This window comes from Spea bombifrons, chromosome 1, assembly GCF_027358695.1.
Source record: "Spea bombifrons isolate aSpeBom1 chromosome 1, aSpeBom1.2.pri, whole genome shotgun sequence".
In the NCBI taxonomy this organism is placed as follows: Eukaryota; Metazoa; Chordata; class Amphibia; order Anura; family Pelobatidae; genus Spea; species Spea bombifrons.
In genome coordinates this window covers 35693922-35718064 of record NC_071087.1, presented here as the reverse complement: position 1 = coordinate 35718064, position 24143 = coordinate 35693922, and the positions used below count along the sequence as shown (strand labels likewise).

At 39.3% G+C, this 24143-nt stretch overlaps 2 protein-coding genes across 2 annotated transcripts in view; one reads left to right on the top strand and one right to left on the bottom strand.

Annotated features, from left to right (window-relative positions):
• The window catches only part of LRBA (LPS responsive beige-like anchor protein), a 237704-nt gene that overhangs the window by 105946 nt on the left and 107615 nt on the right, over positions 1-24143 (bottom strand). The window contains exons 38-39 of the mRNA XM_053460618.1: positions 13316-13462; positions 10673-10809 (exon numbers count right to left, since the gene is read on the bottom strand). Coding sequence (XP_053316593.1) covers positions 10673-10809; positions 13316-13462 — 284 coding nt within the window. The remainder of the gene's footprint in view (positions 1-10672; positions 10810-13315; positions 13463-24143) is intronic.
• MAB21L2 (mab-21 like 2) lies at positions 5891-7613 on the top strand. Its single transcript, XM_053460630.1, has one exon. The coding sequence runs from the start codon at positions 6440-6442 to the stop codon at positions 7517-7519; it is 1080 nt and encodes a 359-aa protein (XP_053316605.1). The 5' UTR covers positions 5891-6439; the 3' UTR covers positions 7520-7613.

Sequence of the window (24143 nt, the reverse complement as noted above, 5' to 3'; positions counted from 1 at the left end):
ACGTGTCAAGCATAAAAATCTCAGGATACTGACCTTCAATGGCCAGATAAAGTGCTTCAAGCTTCTGCACGGGAAAGGTTAAAGCACTTGGAAAATGCAGCCGTTTCATTGGCTGACCCGGTAACGCAGGAGTCTAGACATTATCAAGGAGAAAGCTCTGCTAAGGTAGCAACATTTGGGCTTTTTTTTTTTTAAACTTTTGAATCAGTATGATGGAATCATACCATAGAATACTCAAGGTAAAAGGAAAAAAATAAAGCTCAAATTAAATTGTATTGTTCTGGGCCTCCAAAGTATCCATGCACAGAATTTCAATTCGATGTGCAGTTAACCGACAACTAATGCAAATACAAAATTAAACTGCAAACACCACAGGGCTTCAGAGAATGTGGTTAGTGACCTATTTTCCCAGAAAAAAAAAAGTAAGACTATATATATATATATATATATATACACACCCTGCAGAATATTGGATGCCCAATAGATGACACAACAGCGGTATAATAAGGCAAAAAAAACCAAAAACTGATTACATATAGAAAGTGAATTGTAACTAATCAGAAAAGGTAACTTCAATTTCTTAGAGCAACTTTGACATAACTAACAGAGATGGATTGGGTATGTAAGTAATTTGAAATCTAGGTCCCCATAGGCAACGGGGGATGGAAAAGAGCTGAAAAATATACCATTATAAAATGCCTTAGTGAACTCGGCTGACGTAAATATATATTACTTTTTGCAGACAACATTTACTAATGAAAAAAGCATTGTGTAAGTAATTGTATAAATCAGTAATCCTAAACTGAGCTTTATTTGCATGTAGATTTCGTCAAAGTCGCTAGGAGGGTAGGCTCTGCGGCAAAACCTCAATCTTGTATCTGCTCTAACCATAGGAAGAAGGAGGATGGCTGCCGGCAGGCTGGCATTTGCATGCTCACTGAGAAGAGATAATACTGACTTAAAAGGCACCTAAAAGAAAATAAACTGCCTGGGTGTGATTTCTGGAAGCCAAACATAAATCTTAAGAGATGTTTGCTAAATGCAGACTTGCATTTATAAAGTAAAGCAGAAAAGACAACAAATTAGATAAACAAAAGTCAAATATATTACAAAAATTTTTGCTGAGCATCAAACCCTCACAGGCATGAACTAAAAATATAAGTAATGATATTGAATGACTTGCAGGGTTCATCTTGAAGCCCTGAAAAAAGGAGATTAGAATGGATCCATTGAATAAAGTGGCTGTGCTCAGCAGAACACAATTCCCATTGCTAGGTATTCCAATATCTGCATTGTTGTTCTTTGCAAAAATTCTGGATAAATAATCCAGATAGCTCTACCTTTGATCAGTTACAGACAGCGTGGTAAAGCAGATATGATGATGTTTCTCTCTGCATTGTACAGAGGATGGTGTCTGACAAGTGATGAAATGGAGAACACAGACTCCCAGACTCTACCAAAACCTAAACAATGCTGATAGAACCAGCAAAGATTTCTGTAAACACAATACTGAAAAGAGAGTCAGGGTGATGGTGGTATATTATATTTATATATATTGTATATAGCACACTTAAAATTTAGGGCCTTTGTAGAAAATGATTTAAGCTACATCATCAGGTTTTGTATGTAATACCATTATATTGTAGTTAAAATAGTAGGACCTGCTAGAATCTATGCAGAATAATAGGAAACAAATATTACATTGCAGTAAATAAGACTCTGTGGGGAAAAAAACAAAAACATGAATTTGTATAAACATATGTGTTAAACATAGGTTTATCCAGTAAAAGTGATTAGGGGTGGCCTAATGGTTAATATGGACACATATTCAGGCAGGTTATACGGCTAGAGTTGTACGCTAGATCAAGACTGTCATGGCCTAAAAAACATTTGCAAAATCGTTATTTTTTGCCGCCAAGAGAAAAAAAAAAACTGCATTACTGAGTCGGTTCTCTTCAAATCCATACATTCCCAGCAGCAGTACAGGCTTCGTCAACAGTGCAGGAATGTATGAAAATGACAGGGCGCTTGTTATGTTCCCATACCGCTTTCTATAAATGGAAGCTACTTCGTGATTATTTTTTAGATTGGGGATTTTTCAAGCTCTGCCTTGTTACAAAACCTGGAATAAAATATTTCCAAACCTTAAATTGTATCTGCAAAATATTTCACTTTTAGGTAAAAAGGCCATTAAAGTGAAATTCTGCCCCAATGGATGCTTTTTCTTTTAATGCCAATCACAGTAAAAGTAAAGAGTATTTTAATCCTATAATTTACAAGGCCACATATCAAAGAAATGATTACATTTGATCCCTATTGCATGATTCCCACATGCTGCTGAATGCCAGGAATTAAGGTTTTGAAGAAAAGGGGGAGAAGAAGAAGAAGAAGAAGAAGAAGGAAAAAAAAAAAAAAGATTCCTTCTACCTTCACTAAAGCCTAGTAATTTAAATGCAACAAATTTGCTAATTTCATTCACTATGACCTGCAAGACTTAATTTTGAAAAAACAATTTATTTTTTTAAGAAAAATTGAGAAAAGCATATAGATTCTATGAATAATTGTATAAAAAAAATTAAAATAACCTTAGCAAATGGTTAAATTAAATCTTATGGTTATTTTTTTTTTAAAAAAAGCAGGTACTTAGTATTGATTACAACCAGATAGAATGTATTAATTACCAATAAAAAAATTACAACCAGATAGAATGTATTAATTACCAATAAAAAAATTACAACCAGATAGAATGTATTAATTACCAATAAAAAAAATTACAACCAGATAGAATGTCAAAGATTTGATAGTGTGAGAAAGAGAATCAGCCTTTGCTTCTGATTTTTTTCTTTAGGCAAATACAGTTAAACATTAAAGTAATGAAGTATCGATAGGATAAGATGTATCTTGTTCGGAAAACAGCCGTCAGAAAATAGGAAATTACTGAACAATTATGTCACAGGTCGCAACAACATAAAAATGAGCGAAAACACGTAGAAACAAGTGAATGGTGTTGGATTCTAACAGCGGGAGCCCTGTTCTAACACAAAGGGAAATTCACTTTGTAGGACTCGGTGCAGCGATCGGGAGCAGTATGTGTACCAGCCCCATCCCTGATCATTTATCCGGGGCCAGGAGCCCCCTCCACTCACCCAGCACTCATTAAGTTGCGATCTCCAGCCGTCATTTGCGTGTTTTTCTAATTGTCCAATGCACCCGCTGGACGGTCATTAACCCATCCAATTGTGTAAAAGCCGAGCAAAGGGACGTGGCACGGATCGGTATTTGTAGAGCGATCACTTATGTTAATTATCCAACTTCACAAAGCTGGCTCCCTAAAGCACCAGCACGGAGTTAAAGGACTCTGCCGGGTCGCCGATCCAGACTCTGCACCATACACCAAGATGCATTGAGCGCTTCTGGTTAGCCGTGTGATGGCTGTCGGGTGTTACTGTGTGGCCCCTGTGATGTTGTATGTAGACATGATACATGCCGCGGCAGCTGTGTCCAGGTGAGACATCATTCAAAAGGAAGCCCCAGACAGCAGGCCAGAGATCCGCTGCAGAGATAAAGCTGCCTGAGCATCCACCGGCAACATGCCCTAATGCCCGAATATTAATACCCCAGCCGAGCAATCTGCACCATTCCGGGGCACACAGCTTTCTCCCTGCCTGCGACAAGGTGCTCTATGTGACAGATATATGCGATTCGACATCTACAAAAGAAACCCGAACGGCCAAACCTAACGAATGCATACATTCACACACAATTAATATATACATTTATATAAGAAACTCGGGAGAGGTCTTCTTCAAAAAGCTTTTATATAGGAGGACACCAAGGACACACAACATACACTGTATATACTCATACACAGACACAAATAACAGATACTCACCAACGTCTGTGTGATTATATATAATATACATATTATATATATATATCTATATATATATATCTATCTATCTATATATATATATCTATGTATATATATATATATATATAGATATATATATATATATACACACACACAAACGTAAATAACATACATATATTTACCAACGTTTGTGTTTATATATATACACACACACACATTATAACATTATATACATATTCATATTGCATATATATATTCGAGATCTGTCTTCTTACAAATGCATTTTATAATAGGCACACATACAAGCACATTTTCACAATTATAACATATTCATCACAGTTTTTATCACTTGTAACAATTGAGGATTTTAAGAAAAAGTGAACACTGTTCCCCATAAAATACTCCGATTTCCATGTTTTTTTGAAATGTTTATTTAAATTCAGTAGTAGAAGTAAAAAAAGAAAACTATTCGTCACAGTACATCCTGGCATTTTATGACCAAAAACACGCAAAACAAATCTCTTAAAAAATCAATTTAAAATTACAGAACCAAATCCAAAACATTATCATATGCGGCTGATTGCTGTATATTCCGTATACTTAAATACACCCCGAGACACCTGAGAGACAGGCTGTTGGGCACAGGGGCTCTCTTACGAATTATATTAATTTCTGTAAATTATTCAAGTTCAACAGTTGATTTTATGTTTAAAAAAAAAACAACTTGGCTTCAAGTTATTATTTTTAACTTGGGTTGCTATCACAATTACTATGCACCTATATATGTGTATGAAACACAAGCATAAAATACACACACATACATATCTATCCATCTACACAGACAAACAAACACATATACACACAATTAACAGACAGACATAAAATATATAAACAATAAAATGTATAACCGATTATACACCCGTGGCTTTGGTTAAATAAATGTAAACGTATTTAAAATTTATTTTTATTACAGCAGTTTAACAGTCCGGCACACACCTAAAAATAGGCTACTAATACTTAATATAATTATAACTAATTAAACTGTACATGCAAACACATTATACATATTATATTATAAAGTTATCTCTCTCTATAAAATATTTATTATATCGTATTATTCATTCATATATACAGGCATACCCATGATATCCCGGCACACAGCTATTCAAATGATTTAAGATTAAAACACACAATATGCAGCAACCCTTTCACACTTCATGATGAAATAAATAGTTTTATTTACAAACATACCCGCCCGCCTCACAGGAAAATGTTTCATATATATTATATATAAATATATATTATATATAAAGTACTGGGACTATAGCAGACAGCAAATGAATGCCCCCGGGCAGTCTTCTCCAGACACACCGGCCCGTTATTCGGTGCTGCGCTTTATTTGTTTGCTGGAAGACATGTTTTATGCGAGCAGCACGACGGGAAACGAAAACAGATGTTTAATAAGAGGAGGTCACGTGTTAACCCCTTCCTGGCAGCCGAGGCCCCGCTCACAGAAGGTGCTCTTGTCAGGTTAACCAAGAGGTCCCGCGTCACTTTCACTAGTGCTACACAGAGCCCACTCCCCTCAACACAGCCACCACGGACAACACCTCGCACATTATCCCAAGGCAGGCGACTTGAACTTGGACTCAGGCGACCTAAGAAATTAAAGAAGAAAAAAGAAAGAAAGGAGGGGGGGGCATCTGCCTACTTAGTCTTTCTACCCCAAAAGCCTGCGCTGATCGCCACCACGTACAGCTGTGAGGGGGTTCTGAAGCAGGTGATGAGGAGGAGGAAGGCCGGGTCGCTGGCTGTCTCCATGCTGTTCTATGTGCAGTAGGAGCTGTGTTTGTGCAGGGCTTCTCCGAGTGTGACCGCCGCGGCCTCTGATTGGCTGCACAGCTGACAGCTCAGAGTTCTATTGTAGGGATGAGGCCCCGCCTCGCTCCTGGGCCCTGGGACCATTCATAAAACTAAACAACTCGTGCAAAGAGACCTGAGACACGATTAGAGAGCCAGGCGGGTACAAGCAAACTGCTCACACACACCACAGGCAGTGAGCGGACGGTGCCACCCCTGCCACAGCCCGGTACTCATCGGAGTGCACCAAGAACACGGCTACACTCACCAAGGGAAACTTCCAAAGCTAAGGATTGGCTGTGCACACAAGTCTGGCTACGCCTCCCTCCAAAAGGAAAGGGAAGAGACCCATGCAGAGGGGCCAACTCACACTCATGATGCGGCAGTGACTTAGCTTTGGATGCCGTTATCGCTGCTGGTTAGTACATCTCTACCCCCATGCACACTCTGCACTGATCGCCCGCCCGACGTGAGGTCACAACACTGATCCACAGGGAGGACCAGAGCTTGACTCGGGAGGCATTTTATGCAAAGATCAGCACTGCTATTCACAACTCCCAGGCTCACGTGTGATTAGCGCCCTCCAAAACTTGCATCTCCCTCCGGGCTACGGCACTGATCCCCGCGTGTAGCAATAGAAGGGGCAAAGCATTGGATCCCTCAACGTACTGCGAACCCCCGGTGTACAGCCCGGACCTGTGCCCCAACATGATCGCCGCCCAGGCCAAGCTGGTCTACCAGCTGAACAAATACTACACGGAGCGGTGCCAGGCCAGGAAGGCTGCCATAGCCAAGACCATCCGGGAGGTGTGCAAGGTGGTGTCCGACGTCCTGAAGGAGGTGGAGGTGCAGGAGCCCCGCTTCATCAGCTCCCTCACCGAGATAGACGCCAGGTACGAGGGGCTTGAGGTGGTATCCCCTACAGAGTTCGAGGTGGTCCTCTACCTTAATCAGATGGGGGTGTTCAACTTCGTGGATGACGGCTCCCTGCCGGGCTGCGCGGTGCTCAAGCTCAGTGATGGCAGGAAGAGGAGCATGTCCCTCTGGGTGGAGTTCATCACGGCCTCCGGTTACCTCTCCGCCCGCAAGATCCGCTCCCGTTTCCAGACGTTGGTGGCCCAGGCCGTGGACAAGTGCAGCTACCGGGACGTGGTGAAGATGATCGCCGACACCAGCGAGGTGAGGCTTCGCATCCGGGAGCGCTACGTGGTGCAGATCACCCCCGCCTTCAAGTGCACCGGCATCTGGCCCCGCAGCGCGGCTCAGTGGCCCCTGCCCCACATCCCATGGCCGGGGCCCAACAGGGTAGCAGAGGTGAAGGCCGAGGGTTTCAACTTGCTGTCCAAAGAGTGCTACTCCCTGACCGGCAAGCAGAGCTCCGCGGAGAGCGATGCCTGGGTGCTGCAGTTCGCCGAGGCCGAGAACCGCTTGCTGCTGGGGGGCTGCAGGAATAAGTGCTTATCCCTCCTGAAGACCCTGAGGGACAGACACCTGGAGCTGCCGGGGCAGCCCCTGAACAACTATCACATGAAGACCCTGCTGCTCTACGAGTGCGAGAAGCACCCCAGAGAGACCGACTGGGACGAAGCCTGTTTGGGGGACCGACTGAACGGCATCCTCCTGCAGCTCATCTCCTGCCTGCAATGCCGCAGGTGCCCGCACTACTTCCTCCCCAACCTGGACCTCTTCCAGGGCAAGCCCCATTCGGCGCTAGAGAGCGCAGCCAAGCAGACCTGGAGGCTGGCACGGGAGATCCTCACCAACCCCAAGAGCCTGGACAAGTTATGAGAACTAGGGGTACATTCTGGACAAAAGGGACATATAGGACACGGCTTGGGAGAGACGATGGGCAGGAGAAGCCCGACATCCCATGAAATGAAACACTGAACCCTTTTACAGACCAAAAGACACTCCGGATCAGGGACAATTTCTGTCCCACTACAGGCCAAAAAGCATTGCAAAAGGGAGCTTACAGTGCATTCGAAGGAAGTCTAAATTCCACATTGAAGAGGACTTCTCCGTCTCCCACCGCACAGGACATTCCCTAATCACATTCCCCTTGCTGTCACACTAATTTGCAGAGCACGTTCATATAGAACAAATTCAGGACATCAATAAGGAGCTTATCAAAATGTTGTGATCAAAACAAAGGTTTTCACACTTAAATCGACATAGAATATTATAAATATGCTGTTATGCGGCGTTATTCTCCTTTCAGAACAAAAAGCATGGCTGGAACCACTGCCTCGATGTACCGAGACCAGACCCAGTCTGGAATACACTGCCCTAAAGACTTTACCTGTCCATGTCAATGTTTTAGTACGCCATGTCATTAATCTGACATCTCTGGTTATTTCTGAGTATCCTAATTGTGCCGTGACAACAAGTAGTTTGACTGAGGTTATCTTCTACAATCTGACCTCATAGACCGCTCCCAAGGTTTGATCACAACTTTTCCCCAAACCGTCTTCTCACCCTTATACCAAAAGTAACCCTCTAAAAAACAGCAGTACTTATGTTGCTCTTAATTGCCTGAATATGAACTTGTACTGACAAAATCAATCTAGGACCCTCAAGGTTTTTTTTTGTAGGGGGCAATGAAAACTGTATAGTCTACTTATATCTGGGCAGCACAACTGCAATTGTGTGATGAGAATTAAGATCGGACCAAGCTCCAGCACCCTTCAAAGGGTGGACTTTTCTAAAGATTTGGGATGAAAAGGAACATTTCGTTGCACAGAAAGAGAGGGGGGAACTCTCTTTCCACACAATGTGAATGAAGTCACAGGAGAAGCAATCGGACTTAAAAGAAAATTCAAGGTACATTTTTAAATAAAAATGTAGTAATTTTCTTAGTTTTTTTTTATTTTTGCCTGAATGTTTGTCACCAAGTGAACAAAAAATTTATTTAACTATATGTATAAATTTCTCTTAAAATATTACCGATGTTAAATGTATTATAGTGCCAAGGTCAGACTGTGACCAGCAGCTGACACAATGAACCATGAAGAAAAAATAATAATAAAAAAATACTTTAAACTGATACGGCGTTTTTATGTGTTCTGCATACAGTTGCTCTTGGTGTAAAAGAATATATTATATATGAAAGTATAGACTTTTTTTTTACTGATAAATCTCATTTTTTCTGGATTAGGTCGCTAATAAATACTGTATTTTGTGGAGAAGAGCGGGTTAATGTTGAACAAATTCCGAATTAAAAATAAGTCAAAGTGTTCATAATTTAGAATATTCGAAATCTCTGAACAATCTCTCTTTTTTACTTTCATGTTACAAAAAAACCCCATAAAAATGCTAAAAAATAAAGATTTTAAATATATTAAAACTCGAACTAATTTTCATACTTAAATGATTGTGTGTATTAAAAATAAAATAAAAGACAAATTCTGTTACTTATACTGGTATAGGATTTCAAACACAACATTTAAAATTTTAATGTTACCTTTTATAAAATTTAAAATACACGTAAAATAACATATTATATATTAATATATATTTATAATTTTATATAAAATACACAAAGGAAAATACACGATTATTTGAATAGTTCCAAGTACCAATAGTTCTAAAAAGATAGAATTTAATAATTAAAAAAGGTTAATCAGGAAGCTATGGGGGAACAAATATTACAATTCTCAGAGCATTTTATCAGCAGAGATTTTTAACAAATGATTATACATTTCTATGATCTATCTGTGGTCACAAAAGGACACAAAAGGGAAGTAATTGCTTTATATCGCTGGACTCCCTCTGTTAAGTAACACAAACAAGGCTTCTTGTGTTTGACTACTGTTTAGTTGTAAAAACAAGCTGGAAGAGTGAAAATAAAGTGGGATCTTATTCCTCAGATCTTATCTCCAGGCCAGCACACTGGAAGGAGAACCTAAGGGACAGCAGGCTTTAGGGCTACGGGTGTACGACACTACAAGCCAGCAGAAAATCCATACAAATGAATACACCATGAATCCGGGAAACACAAAAATAACAGCCCATCACAAAATTAGACATCGCAAACAATAGAAGATCTGTAATATATTTATTAGATTCCCGGTAATTAAATAGCAAAAATTAACAAATTAGAATCGCCTGATTACCTATAGTTTGCACTAAATTTTGTTACATGCTAATGAGATTTTAGTTATAAATATATGGGCCCTCATTTGCTCTTTTCTATGAGAATTTAGAAAATTAAACAACGAGTGAAATTCTTACTATTGCTCATGTGCATAAATGTTCTCAGAACATTCTCTCTATTACACACACACATATATATATATACACATATATATATACACATATATATATATATATATATATATATATATATATATATATATATATATATTTATAATATAAAATAGCGGTGACTATAGAGCAAATCCCACTCTGCGAAATGATTACATAAATATATAATATATATAATAAAGGCTATATTAAGAAAGCTAGAAGCATTAAATAGGGGTATGCACGGGACGGTTTTAAGGAGGAAGTCGATTAATCACATTGTAACAGTTTTTAAATTGTATCAAAATTAAAACCGAAACAAAAAACTTTCACTTTCATAGCCTGCAGAGTTCAAGTTCACAAACCGTTAAGGTTAGATCCATTTAACGTGCGAAGTGAGGGCGATCCCCACTCATTAACTAAGCTGCAAATGGAAAACTGACGATGGGGGATTTAACCCGTTAGCGGCCACAGGCAGTTAACCCTATAAGGCCAATACAAACTCTTTCATTGCCAGAAAGGGTTTTAAAGTTCTGAGTGTTTATACCAAGTTGGTACAATATATGATCCATCTTGAAGCGATGTCTGTGGGTGTCATTTTAAAACATTATTATTTTGGGGACATGATTGCCAAGATAGGCGAGCTTATTCCAATGACAATAACCACTCATCATTTTGACAGCAGGTCTCTCTGCTTACCTTTGGATCGATTTTCTTAAAGCCGTGGTCATCTTCTTCCACCTCGAAGTAGAGCTCCGAGGAGGTGACAGAGAGGGTCCCCTTTAGCACCACTGAGGGGGCCACTAACTGTGCAGGAGTGCATAGGCTGACCGGACCTGTCAAGACATAAGTGTGTATGAGACCCCTACATCAGAGCCGCCATTACAAAAAGCACAATGCTAGGTAATTGGGATTAACCCCGTCAGTGCCGGAAACATGATTCACACCCCCTCTCGCGATCTTTAACAGTAAAACGTTTTGGGGGTGTAACGGGTGCAGATCTGCGATGGATGGCTGCATCTTACAGGGAGAATGAAACACATTAACACAAGCGATTTTATTGTATATTAACCATTATAAGGGAGTTAACCCAGGGACACGCAGCACCCATAGGCATCCCTGCTGTTTTGGTCCTGGAGAACAGATGGCCATTGGCCCTCTAGACAGGCAGCTTTTCCATTTGGGACATTATTGTAAAGCACACACCTCATTATAGCGGTGCGTTAACGGCGTTTCTCTGCCCGGGGTGCGGGAAGCTGTCTGTCTTTCCAATTCACCGATTTCACATTAAAATAATATTTCCGGCGGCTTCATGTCTGTGACAGACAATGGAGCCCAGGACAATAGCCAAAGCGAATTACAGCGAGTGCACCCAAACCTATACAGTACTTTACGGCTCACATCGGACATACGGTGTCGGTATACATATACACGCAGCCAGACGCCTATACCGAAAGCCATGCACACACCGGTACAAACATATGCATGCAAATAATTGTGCACGGAAATCCAAGAATGTACCTTACAGCGATACACACATTTAGAGAAGTGTGATTATATAATTTATATATATATATATATATATATATATATATATATAATAACATATTATATTACGCACACACACTTGTAGAGGGATATTGGATATTACATCTATAGATCTATTTCACACATTTAAATCTCTCTCTACACACACACACACACACACACATATATATATATATAGGTTATACATTTATTATATAGGCATATACATGCTATAAGCACGTGAACGTGTCCCCGGCCGTGCTCCCTGGCACATGCCTATCGATCGGCGCGGTTCAATAGGTTGTAGTGAGCTCATTTGGGTCCAGAAACAATGTCTTTATTGGGGAGGAGGGGGCTGCAGGGCCGGCAATCCATGAGTGACACACAAATTCTGGATTAATATAGTGCTTAGAGATGAGGAGCACGGGGCCAGGTAATGATTTTGGTGAATTACTGCCAAAAAATTTCAGATGAATTGTCATTTCCATCGATTGTTAGACGGGTGAGTGTCTTTAATCTGCCATCAATCTTCATGTGTGCCATTTGGACAAAGAGGGGGATGCGGCGCTGCTTTACCCTCTATTCCCAGTGTACAGATACATTGTGTCTGCAGATGGGCAGCAGATCGCTCCAGATCGGCCTTGATTTCCCAGCGCTCGACGCCACAAATGAATGAAATAAGCAGCTCTGTGTTCTTTTGCACCCTGTGCATTAACATGTAATCCAGAGGCGAAATAACATTTTTCCAATCACTCCCAGACATTCAATTACAGGAGGGAGAGGGCAGATGCAAGAGGCAGGGGCAGCACGGTCCTTGGGAGGGGGTGGGGAGGACAATTTGCACTTCATTTCCAGCAGACACCACTTTATTATTGAGGATTACCTCTTAATCCTATTGCCATTGTCAGGATTATGTAATTAAACCCCTGTCACCTCTATTACAGTATCTCTGTATTCCTTGTAGAGGATGTGTGTTCTAGCCATGAAAGGCACACCAAATTCAATTTGCCCAAAGCTCAACGCTTGGTTTTTCACTTGGCTACAATTTAATATGCAAGGTGGTGTCTAAGAATTAGTATTCCCAGCATCTCATTTATACTGATGAACGCTGAAAGCTATTTTATCTAGACAATAAAGCAGCCCAGGGCTTGGAGTAACCATGCACTGTACATTTTGGTGATGCCCTATGTGCTTGTGTACACAGGGAGGACACCGATCACAGGAGAACATGGAAAAGCAGCAAGCCATATCCAAAGCAGACCCATAGGGTGTGAGAACAACACTATCTGGAAATTAACAACTGTATGACACAAATACATACACAGGCTTATGGCATGAGATAAATCTGTAGCCTTTTTTATTTTAAATAATTAGAATTGTTGCTTTTATCAGTATGTGAAAAGGCAATGAGGTGAGCTGCTGTGAAAACTGGGAAGATGGATGGAACACTGCTCTAGAAGATGGGGTTCTGGTAACTGATCACTGGGTAGTCCTGAACAATTCAGGGCTGTAATCACATAGGATCCCTAAGAGAAATGGTCTCACAAAGTCAAAATACACAATTTCAAGACTAATTTGCCTATCAATACAGGAGCTTCTGCACAAAAATGCCTCTCAATAACCACCACATTGTGCATAACTAAGAATTGAAATTATCCCTATAAAAGTAGAAATAGAAGAGGAAGGGGCAGTGGCATTTTTTCATCCTAAAGAAGGGGAGATCTATAGAACTGGACGCTAGGATGGGCAGGTGGTGGTGTGACCTCCAGATGAGGATGAACTCAACAGGAACAGATGGCAAGAACCCACATTTACCTGTAAGGTTTTCCAAGTCTTTCTCCTCCAGGGAAGACAAGGTGTCATCATCTCCTTCCAAGAGGCTTTCGTTTTCAGAGCCAGATCCTCCTATAACCTGAGACTTGAAGGACTGTTTTCCTTTTATTATGGTTTCTTCATCTGAATCTAAATGTGAAGGAAATGTGACAGTGAAAAGTAAGAAAGATGAGAAAATATCTACCCTATTTAAGGCGGCTACAAACACAACTGCAGATGATCTTACGGTTTATTCAGAAAATATACCTATAAAAATGTAATAAGAACATTTTATCCCCACAACTCTTCGCAAATGCACCCCCCCAAACAAAAAAAATACAGATGCAGGCCAACTATAAAAGTATAGTCTAAAGAGGAATAATGGAGTATAATTTACAGAATGATATTTTCTAAACAAGTGCCCACAGTATACATTAGAACCCTAATCAGGGAGGAGACCTTATGTTTTATAATCTCCATGATACACTTCTTCCTGTGGTTCAAGGTTTTGGGTTTTTTTGTTATTGTTTGTTAAACCCTGATTTCCCTTCTTTCCACATTTGCTGAACCTGCACAAATTATACATAAATTTTCTTGAGGAGAAGTAGGACCATCTTTAAAATTATAGGAATATATAAAATATAATACCAATATTAATCAATCTCCTCATTACATTAATATGTAATACATTTCATATATTATATTTACATTAATATGGATATATATATTTTTTAGAATATTTTATTTTGTTTGCACTGTTCTCATTGCAGTATGGCTAGAGATCCCTATGAGGACATACATTTCTGATGCCAGTGATATCATGGTGACATCACTAGGCTCCCAATCAAGCTATTTTTGTCCCTCTCCTCCTAATCTGTCAGTGCTGATCATACTGATCAGCAAGAAGGGCTTCATAGGCCTGCATTGCAATTGCAAGAGCAGTGATCAGCCAGCAGGGGAGCAATATAAAAGCCCAGCAGGGTCTCCTGCCCTCAAGAGAACTTCCAGTGATGGCCATTCTTTGAATGACAGTGAAAGACAGTGTAAAGGTGTCATACAATCAGTGGGCGGGAAGACCGTGATACTGGCTTCTGTGACAGGGGAAACGTCCCTGCCACTGCCACTTATGAGTGCGCCCTAAGGGACTGAAAGATGGAGGACAGCCTTTTAGGAGATAGACAGTGCTAATATTGTTGCAGGCATGACAAACTCAGGGATAAAACTAAAATGCACTAAATAACATTAACACATTGATACTGCGTTTTGTAAATAAGTCTTTCAGAGTTATATGAATTCTCTAAGGTGATCGCCCATTAAAACTGAATAGCCTGCAGCGTTAATACACTATACTACCAAAAGTATGTGGACATCTGACTATCACACCTATACGTGCTTGCTGGACAAATTATTCTGAAACCATGTGTATTAATATTCAATTGGCTCCTCTATGCAGCTATAACAGCCTCTACTCTTCTCGGAAAGCTTTCCGCAACATTTTGGAGCATGGCTGTGAGAATTTATGCCTATTCAGCAAAGAGCGTTTGTGAGGTCAGGCATTGATGTTGGAGAACGCCTCTCAATTCACATTCCAATTTATCCCAAAATTTAAGGTCAGGGCTCCGTGCGGTCCACTCAAGAGATTATTCATAAACCCAAACTATGTCTCTTGCTTTGTGCAAAGTCATGCTGGAAAAGGAAAGAGCCTTACTCAAACGGTCGCCAGTTCCAGCTACAGCACATGGATATCATTTTAGACAAATCCAATTGTCCACGTGCGCTCAGTGTAAGAAAGTGTGAAAAGAAATAGCAAATTAATAAACCAATTTTTCTGGACAATCAGGTTATTACAAACTTGATATTTCTTTTTGGTAAGGCACGTGGACAATTGTATTTGATATTTATTTGTATTTTCAAAGTGTGTTGTGGGGAATGCTTCCAGCTTTGGGGAAGGTCCTTTTCTGTTCCAGTATGACCGTAAGGCCATCTTCTCCTCTGTACCAGTAGGTCCCAAGGTGTAAATGTTACATCACATTTTTTATATTGCCAATTTTAATGTTATTGTTAATTCTCACTCACAATCTTATTGGGACAGAACTATAGAATTCACTGTGGCTCTATGATGAAAATGTGATACCTGGATAGGTAGGGTAGTTATGATACGAGCAACAATTGGCCATTCCTATAGCATATGTAATATATGGTATATTTTTTTGTTTTGCAGAAGTCTTCATTTTGATAATCAATGTTTAATCCCCTTCTTTCTCTTTGTTGTGTGAGTGAAAGCTCTAAGGTTAACTTACAGCAAGTCGATATATTTTTTTATGTGCCCTTGAAGAATTCACAAGTGCATCACATTGCCCAAAATGTTGTTTTAAGTTTGTGATTTCATAAAAATGTTCCAATAAAAATAAAATGGAGAAGGTTCATTACAATAGGTGCGGTAAAACCAAAACGGGAAAGATTAGTCAAAACACTACATATAGAATAAGTTTTCATTATTTGTTATAAAGAAATATTGATATCATTCTTTTAAATATTCAGCCATACAGGCCTATAGATATTGTACTGCAATAATGGACAGAGTGGGGATCATGAGAAATCTCTTTCCTTTGGGTTTTCTATTCCTTAACTACTATAGTTTCTTTCTTGTTTCAATATACAGGACGACCGTTACCCTTTTTATAACACATTTTTATCCAATCATCCTTGCGAAGATATAAGAATATTACACAAAACACTGGAATTTCTTCATTATAACCTCCAGTTTTTTCACAAGCTTTAATAATGTGTCTCATACCATTTGTTACGTCATTTTTTTTTAGCCAGAGACCAAGACCATATAGAAATGATTAGCTAAATCCTATACTTTCCTCTTTCCAGGCACATTAAAACACAGTTGCAATAATCCCCTTCCCTAAAGGATATTCAAGCCTAGATATAATAGCAGGGGCATGGCTTCCCAAAGGACACAATCAGGAGGCTGACTTTACAGGCCTATCTTGCAAGACAGTGTTCACAATTTAATGAATAATTCATTAACCACTCAAGTGCAAGAAGAAGGAAACATATCAAGTAATACTCCAGGTTCAAAGTCTTTGCCCCACTTGGATCATAGTCTCTTCAAAATGCAGCAAATATGTAAAAGAAGATACCAAACTTTGTGGCAGTACATGTATGTACTATACTATTACACATTTTATGTGTTGTTTTGGGCAAAACCATAGCGTTGAAACACCTATATAGTCTATTATTAACATAATACACCTTTTGGTATTTCATTAATGCACCAAGGTTTTATATTTATATATATATATATATATATATATATATATATATATATATATATATATATACACACAGACACATACATACATACACACACACACACACATATATATACACATAATATCTATATATATGTATATATTATGTATATATATACCGTATATATCAGTTGAAGTGAAATGCAATGGCACGTTTTATACACACAAGGCCACAGCCTAAATATACTGTTACCGCCTATAGTTTTACATATTGTAAAACGTCTAAACGCACCCACCAGCTCTGGACTACATGTAAATCGATTGAATTGACAAAATAGATGAGTGGAAAAAGGAAAAAATAGTAGGTCCGCATAGAACAATCCTAGCGTAAAAAACAAAAATCCTCCCATCTGTGAGAACAATCGCCTTGACATAAATAAAAACTCCTCAAAGTTCCCAGCGTGAGGAGGTGGACCTCTGATAGAGAAATGAAACACCATTCCTGTTTGTCAAGGTAGCGTATGTGAAATGTTTTGTGATTGTTCAGCCAGAGCTGAGAAAGCCCTGGTCATGGAAAATATGCAGCTTATTGATATTTGGAATGGTTTTCCTGTAATTAGCCCCCCTTGAGGATTTTAAGTTAGCAGCGGTGAAATTACCAACAGTGCTCTAATACACACCACATGGGCTGGGGCCTTTCACAAATCTCAGCGGCCTAATAGCATTCTGCCACAGGAGTTTCTCTTCTTTCCTTCAGTAATTAGAGCGCAGCTACCCTGAACGCAAATTAAAGGATAATGATGGCGTTTAGAACCGGCCATAAAATATCTGCTGTTTTATAAACCAAGTCTAGACTTTATAGGTTTAATCAGCGTTTTGAGAAGATGCCGACGTTTCCTCTTCCAGATTGAAAGCGTCACTTTCTCACACTGCAATCTGCAAAACAGTCAAAGGCCCCAGAGCTTTGCAGAATCAAAGCCCTAGCCTCTGCCTAAAAGCAGAACGGTGGATCGATCTCTCTCGCTTCTTTGGGCATTTAAATTAAAACAGGGGACAGAGCTCTTTAATTAATCAGCACACCAATGGCTGGTTTAGACCATTTACAAACCCTTCAAGTGCCGTAATTCCTTTGCATCTGAGCCTTTGACCTTCCAGTTTAAAACTATGACCCGACATTTGTCTTTGAAATACACACTTTTCTTACGTAGTTTAAGGACACTGCCTCCATCATATTTTCAAAACTAAAACATAAATTTCCCATAACACATGGTTTAGTAATTTTTATTTTTTGGCATATTACTATAACTTCCATTAAAAAAAAACAAAGAAAGTGCTGGGGAAATAATCTCCAAATTATAACTGTAATTCAGACAGATTCAGTTAAATCTAATGGCCTCTTTAAAAAGTTTTCTTAATTAAGGTGTCCGTTAGGTGCTTGCCTGCAATTATTCCAGGAACACGTTTACCAAATATCACGCGCACATCACGCATGATTTCAGCTACAATGTATCACTGCATGGACACAAATGAAATGTATCCCAGGTCCTAAATGTAATTCAGTGGGAAGTAGGAAAAGAGACATCACTCAGTCTGTATCTGCTTACACTTTTCATTACGGATTTTTTCACTATTTCCTCCCAGACACATTTAATTTTGACATGCTCCAGAGGTTTCCTATCGCAGTACACTTGCCCTGGTTTCTAAATGTTGCAGCATCTGATCATTATAATTTCACGTGCCGCACAGGATTCATCGTCATTGCATTCCTGCCTTCAGAAATACTCTTGCTAGGATTTGGAATGAGCTCTCTATGCTTTTAAGTTACTAAGGGAATGTAGGTTTTCATTGCTCAAGTACAATGCTAAAGAAATATGTTTTTTACTGGTTCCAGTTACATGTCTACTGGGGGGAATACTGCGGTTGCCACGAATATCACGACCGGTCTTTGTACCAGCAATCTACGGGGAAAGCACTTCTTAGGTTATGTCTGCAAGCAAGCAGCATTGCGATGACTGGATAGAAATATTTTTTCGTGATTTCAAATGTTAAATAATTTGGAAATAGCACATTGTGGTATATAAATTAAAATATTTTTTTTCCTGTACTATAGGTTTGAAAATATTTAAATGACATGCATTATAAACATTTTGCAGTGCAGGAATACCTGGGCATTGGGTCATGCTAGAAAAAGGTAGGGGCAAGATGGTTTTATGTATTTATCTGATTTTTATTTTTATGAGCCAGGAATGTGATGATTTTTGGTATGAAGGCATTAAGTTGACAATCTCTTTTATGGCCAGTTGAAGGACATCATTGTCTGACCCTAAAATCCAGTTAGAGATTTTCGCATCCCCTCAATGTGCATCAAGTATTAGAAACAATGGATTCTTGGAAAGCAAGTGGGCAAGTTAAGTCTTCCCAACACAGATACCCAAAATTGGATGGCTTTGTTTATTTTTACAAAACAGCTTAGGTAAAAAGTAATGGTACAAAACGGGATATTTCTCAATGAAGTGGATGACATCTTTCCCAAATCCCAAATGTTACAATTCTATAGACAAAATTAACCCATGTAACTAGGTCTACCGATGATATGCATATAAAATATATGCAATTAAAACTTATTTTGTTACCCCTCTCCTATCAAGTCACTTTTTGGTTGAATCAGGTAGCCTTTTCCCAATGGTGGACAAGAAGGGTTAGTATTGCAGAACTGGAAGTCTATTAAATATGATAGGTATACCACTTTAAGATATCTTGACTCTCCAGATTTGTAAAACTGTATGCATTTGGGAGTCAGGAATACACCACCAGCAGCCTTTATGCAAATGTGGAGAAGCAATGCCGTTTCAGCCCCATCAGCAACATAACACACCAATGGTCATGCAGCAGAACTCTGGAACCGTGGCCGGAAGAAGGTAAGGAATGCAGTCACCGATTCTCCCACTCCTGCCACCTCTGCTGTACCCAGGGTATTTGTACAGATGTAAGGGGTATGAGAACATAACCAGGTTACCTCTTAAAATCCATGCCTGTCTGGTTTACCTAAAGAGACACTGATGTGACAAACACAGGTCTCTATTTTATGACTTTCCTAGTCCATGATGTCCCGTTACAATATAATTCAGTATAAGGTTCAGATGGCCCATTCCTAAGGCAGGTGGTAACATTAAATATGGCTTAGAATATAAAGAACACCTGACGATAGAAAGAAAAACTGAATAGCAGGGGGGAAAACACAACTTATCACAGAGATTTGGTTGATACATACCACACAATCCATTTAAACCATGCATATAAAGTAGTTTGTTTCAATTAAAAATACAAATCACCTAGAATACAAATTTCCAGACAACGACTTCTATAAATAACTCTAGGGAAGGTTTCCTGCTTTGAAAAATGACTCTGGGCCATTTCTGAAGCGAGCTAATGCAAACTTGGGAAGGGCAATTAAATTGTCAGAATTAACAAATTTGTTTTTAACTAGAAGATAGCCAGAAGTATAGTCTTGGGGCTGGTATTGATCGTAAGAACAGAGAACATCAGTCTTCAGATCTTTACGCTGCCACCTTCACATTAGAGGCTGCTTTAGACCCCATTAATCCTTACAAAGGATGGCTGTGACTGCAACATCTGAACCAGGCCTTTAACCTGTTCTTGCCAGGGGTTAGCAGGTTTCTTGACTCTCCTACACTCAAAGAGTTATAAACACTTTGAAATTGAAGGAATTCGTTCATTTTTAGAGGTTGTGGTTCAATCTGTGTTTACATAAATGTTAATCAATCAAGGAAATCAATAACAAAATCTCTTAGCAATGTTCAAGTAAACCATTATAACCTGCATGTGATTTTACTTTCTTTGTTTGTTTACATTAAGTTGTGTGTTGTACCTTCTGCCTGCCACTTTGTATTTTGACCAGGCAATATGTGACTCGCATACACTACTCCCTTCTCACGTGCCACGCCGCTGCCTATCTCCTATGCACACTTTGAGTGGCTGTGTGCAGTGAAGCGAGTGACATAAGGCACCCAGCATGGTCACGGCACCCGCTACACTGGATTCGCCATGCCGACCTGGCATCAAGGGTCTGTTGAGTCCTGAGGTAACACATTTACCTTTTCCAGCATACCTTAAAGTATTGCTTTTTAATTACTTTTTTTTTTAAAATTAATTGCAAGGCCTTGGCTGTTGATAGCGTTGTGTGGGTAAAATATATAGTATATAGACTATTATTATTATATAGACTACGGCATAGTCATTTCTCTTCCTTGATTAAGCCATTTGGCATCTTCACTCTGCATTCCTTCCCCAACACATTCTTCTCACGTGGACCTAATGAATGCATCGCCACCATAGATTACAGTAGGTCACAGTAATCTAAGGAGGCGATACATTAGTACCAGCGTAAGGGGCATGGTCTGGAAAAATAGACTGATAAGGTACAATCTGTACACTGGCACTAATGTGTGAATTCTTCTGTTTAAGGCCTACTAAAGGAGGCGCACCACACTCAGGCACTGCTATAAAGGAGGTCCTCAGCTGGGTCACATAATGCTGCGTGACCCTGCATTGGTAGCATGGCAGCCTGCACAGAGAGTCATGGGCTTTGTACAAGTGAATCTGTGGGTAAGTAAACATGTTATTGGAGTGACTGTGTTTGCGTATGGTGTAAATATAATGTGTTGGTGTGAAAGGGTGTGTTAGTGTACGGTGTAAGTATAGAATGTTGGAGTAGGTTCGAGTATTAATGTATGTTCGTGTGTGCGGGGGTTAGAGTGAGTTTGCATGTTAGTACGTTTTAGTCTGTGTGTGCTACTTGCTGGGGTGGGGGTGCCAAAGAAATCCTGCACCCGGGAGTCAGTATCCCTAGGCTCAACCCTGCTTTATATAGGGCCATCTAAGTTATACATGGAGCAGAAGTTCACTGAACCTGACCTTTCATAATGTAAAATGAAATATGACAGGAGGTTCGCAGTTTCATCTTGCTTGTCTCGCTTTAGTGGAAATAAAAAAAAAATCCCTAACTTTAACCATAGGCATATACTAGTCATGGGCTGAGTGCATGTATAAATATTTTTGCTGGAATGGAGAAAGGCATTTACATAAATAACTACACAATGGTAGCCAGAGGTCAATTAATGCTCATACCTGGGAACTTTCTGCATAAGTGGACCTGAAGACTCTTCAAGAGATTAGCTCTTTCATAGCTCACCATTAATTTAACACACAGCAACTCACCAGTGGCGGTACTCAGATAGTTTTTTTTTTTTCAGGGAAACCTCAGCTAAATATGATTGAAAGAAATACAAGTGTCAGCCGTAACTGATGAGCTATACCATGCTTGGGAAAAAAAGATACCCCGTATGGAAGCTTAAAGTGGAAGTCTCATGGAAAGAAAAGAGGAGAAAAATATATATATCTTTCTTCTTGAGCATAAAATAAAGTGCTGTATAAAGCAATGCGGGTTAGCAGTAACCAAAACTTGGTTTAAACTAATGTTGTTATAATAAATGTCCCTTATCTGCAGACCTGGAGGCTCCCATTGTAATCAGTCATGTGACGATTTGGGCGATTTTAACATTGCTGTGAAGAATCAGATCAAGGTGGCGGTTACGCAGGTAAAGTCTATTCCTCCTTATACTTTCATCATGCAGAGCATCAGTCTGGGTCTGAGTCATTCTATTTACCTGCATGCAGTACGATAAGGAGAGGGGTGTTTGCCTAGTAGCTCCGTGAAAACATTATGTAAAGCATACTTGATGAGCTATGTGGCCATTCCCTTTTGAGCATCATTCATTGGGGTAGAACATGAAATTGTCTTCAGACAAAAGTGGTCTATTAACCAAGGGTGGACTTGGTTCAGGAATAACCTTGGAATTAAATTTAGTCTTGGACCATTCACTCAACAGTTTGAAGGGCCACTGTTGCCCTCCTAAGAGGGGGAATTGCTTTTTGTCATTTGAAACCTCAGACATTGAAACGTGCATTTCTAACCAGCGACAACATTTGCAACAAGACAAATGATTAAATACATTTACGTTTATCAGAAATATTATGCATCTTTAAGCGTCATTTTTATTTAGATATTGTAGCTGAAATATCCAAAGAGGTTTCACATTTTTTAAAGACATCCTGAAGACAGCTTACAATGATAAAAATTAACGCAGATTACACCATCAGAAAAAAGGGTGAAGCATGCAGACCAGACAGTACCGGTAAGGTGGAATCCACGCACTATGGGTGAAAGCAGGCAGAAGTTGCATATTCAGGACTACACGAGGATATAACATGTCCTTGTTCATTTATTTCAGCTAAACCAACACTTGTCAGCGTGAAGAACATATTGCTAGCAACAGCAAATAAAATACTCTAAAGCAGCATTGATTCCACATTCTCAGAAGATACATCACAGTCAATTCAAGCATTAATTATCAGCAGCACCGCGGTTCAGCGCTGGACAGCCGGGGCACCCCGTTCACTAGCACCAGGGGACAGCGTAAGTCCACCCCAGCATCCCCAATATCCATTAACACCAAGAGCCCACGCTTGTGACCAGTAGCACCAAACAATCCATGCATCAACCCATTTCACAAAACAAAAAAAAAGCTCACTGTCAGATATTACACAGCAGCAATGAGGAAAAAAAACGAATTACTCTAAAAAACACAATGTACTATACAAGTAAAAAAAAAAAAACGGAAGACGGAAGTCCACACATTTGGTTCCAGGTCTAGACAAAGGAGTGGTTGCCATCATGTCCTTTGGAACATATTATATATTTTTTTTTTTTTTTTTTATTAAGATAACAGGATTTCCTGTCCTGCAATTTTGTCTTCTCGCTCATCCTTCCAAACCTTGGATTTACAACCAGCAACATAAAAGCAGTATCATTATGGATATTGCGATGATCCAGAGAACAGAAGGTTAAGATATATAACATATCTTGTATTGATATCACAGGGAAAGTCACATACAATTTAAAAAGAAATATCCTGATTGAGCTGCCCACCCTGCACATTTAACTCCCCTTCATATAAATTTAGCACTGCAGTGGTTAATAGACTTGTAAAAGGGATGGGACTGCAATTCTCTTCCACATACTTATACTAAGCATAATACTAAACCCAGCAACTGTTAAGATTCGCTTACTTTCATATATGGCTTGAGAAGGCTACCTCAAACTGGAAATCAGGTTCCAGATCAGTGTAGCAATAATAATAATAATAAAAATATATATATAAATATACATACACACACACACTGTATATTACACAGCTATATCTTTAAATGCAAAAATACATGTGCACTCAAAAAAAAATACTTTAAGGTTTCACGAGACTTACATAAATGGCTACATTTCATACAAGGCAAACCAAATATATTATTCACCTTATGATTGCTATATATGTTTACTTTCCTGGTGGACAGACTTTTTATGCAACCCCGTGTGATTTAAAGCAGATATTAGATTTTATTTTACAGGATGTTCTGGTACTTTGAAAAGTATCCGACTCAAATAATGAAAAACAACGTGGAAGCTGTGCGGCAATATTTTACTTTCCCAACAG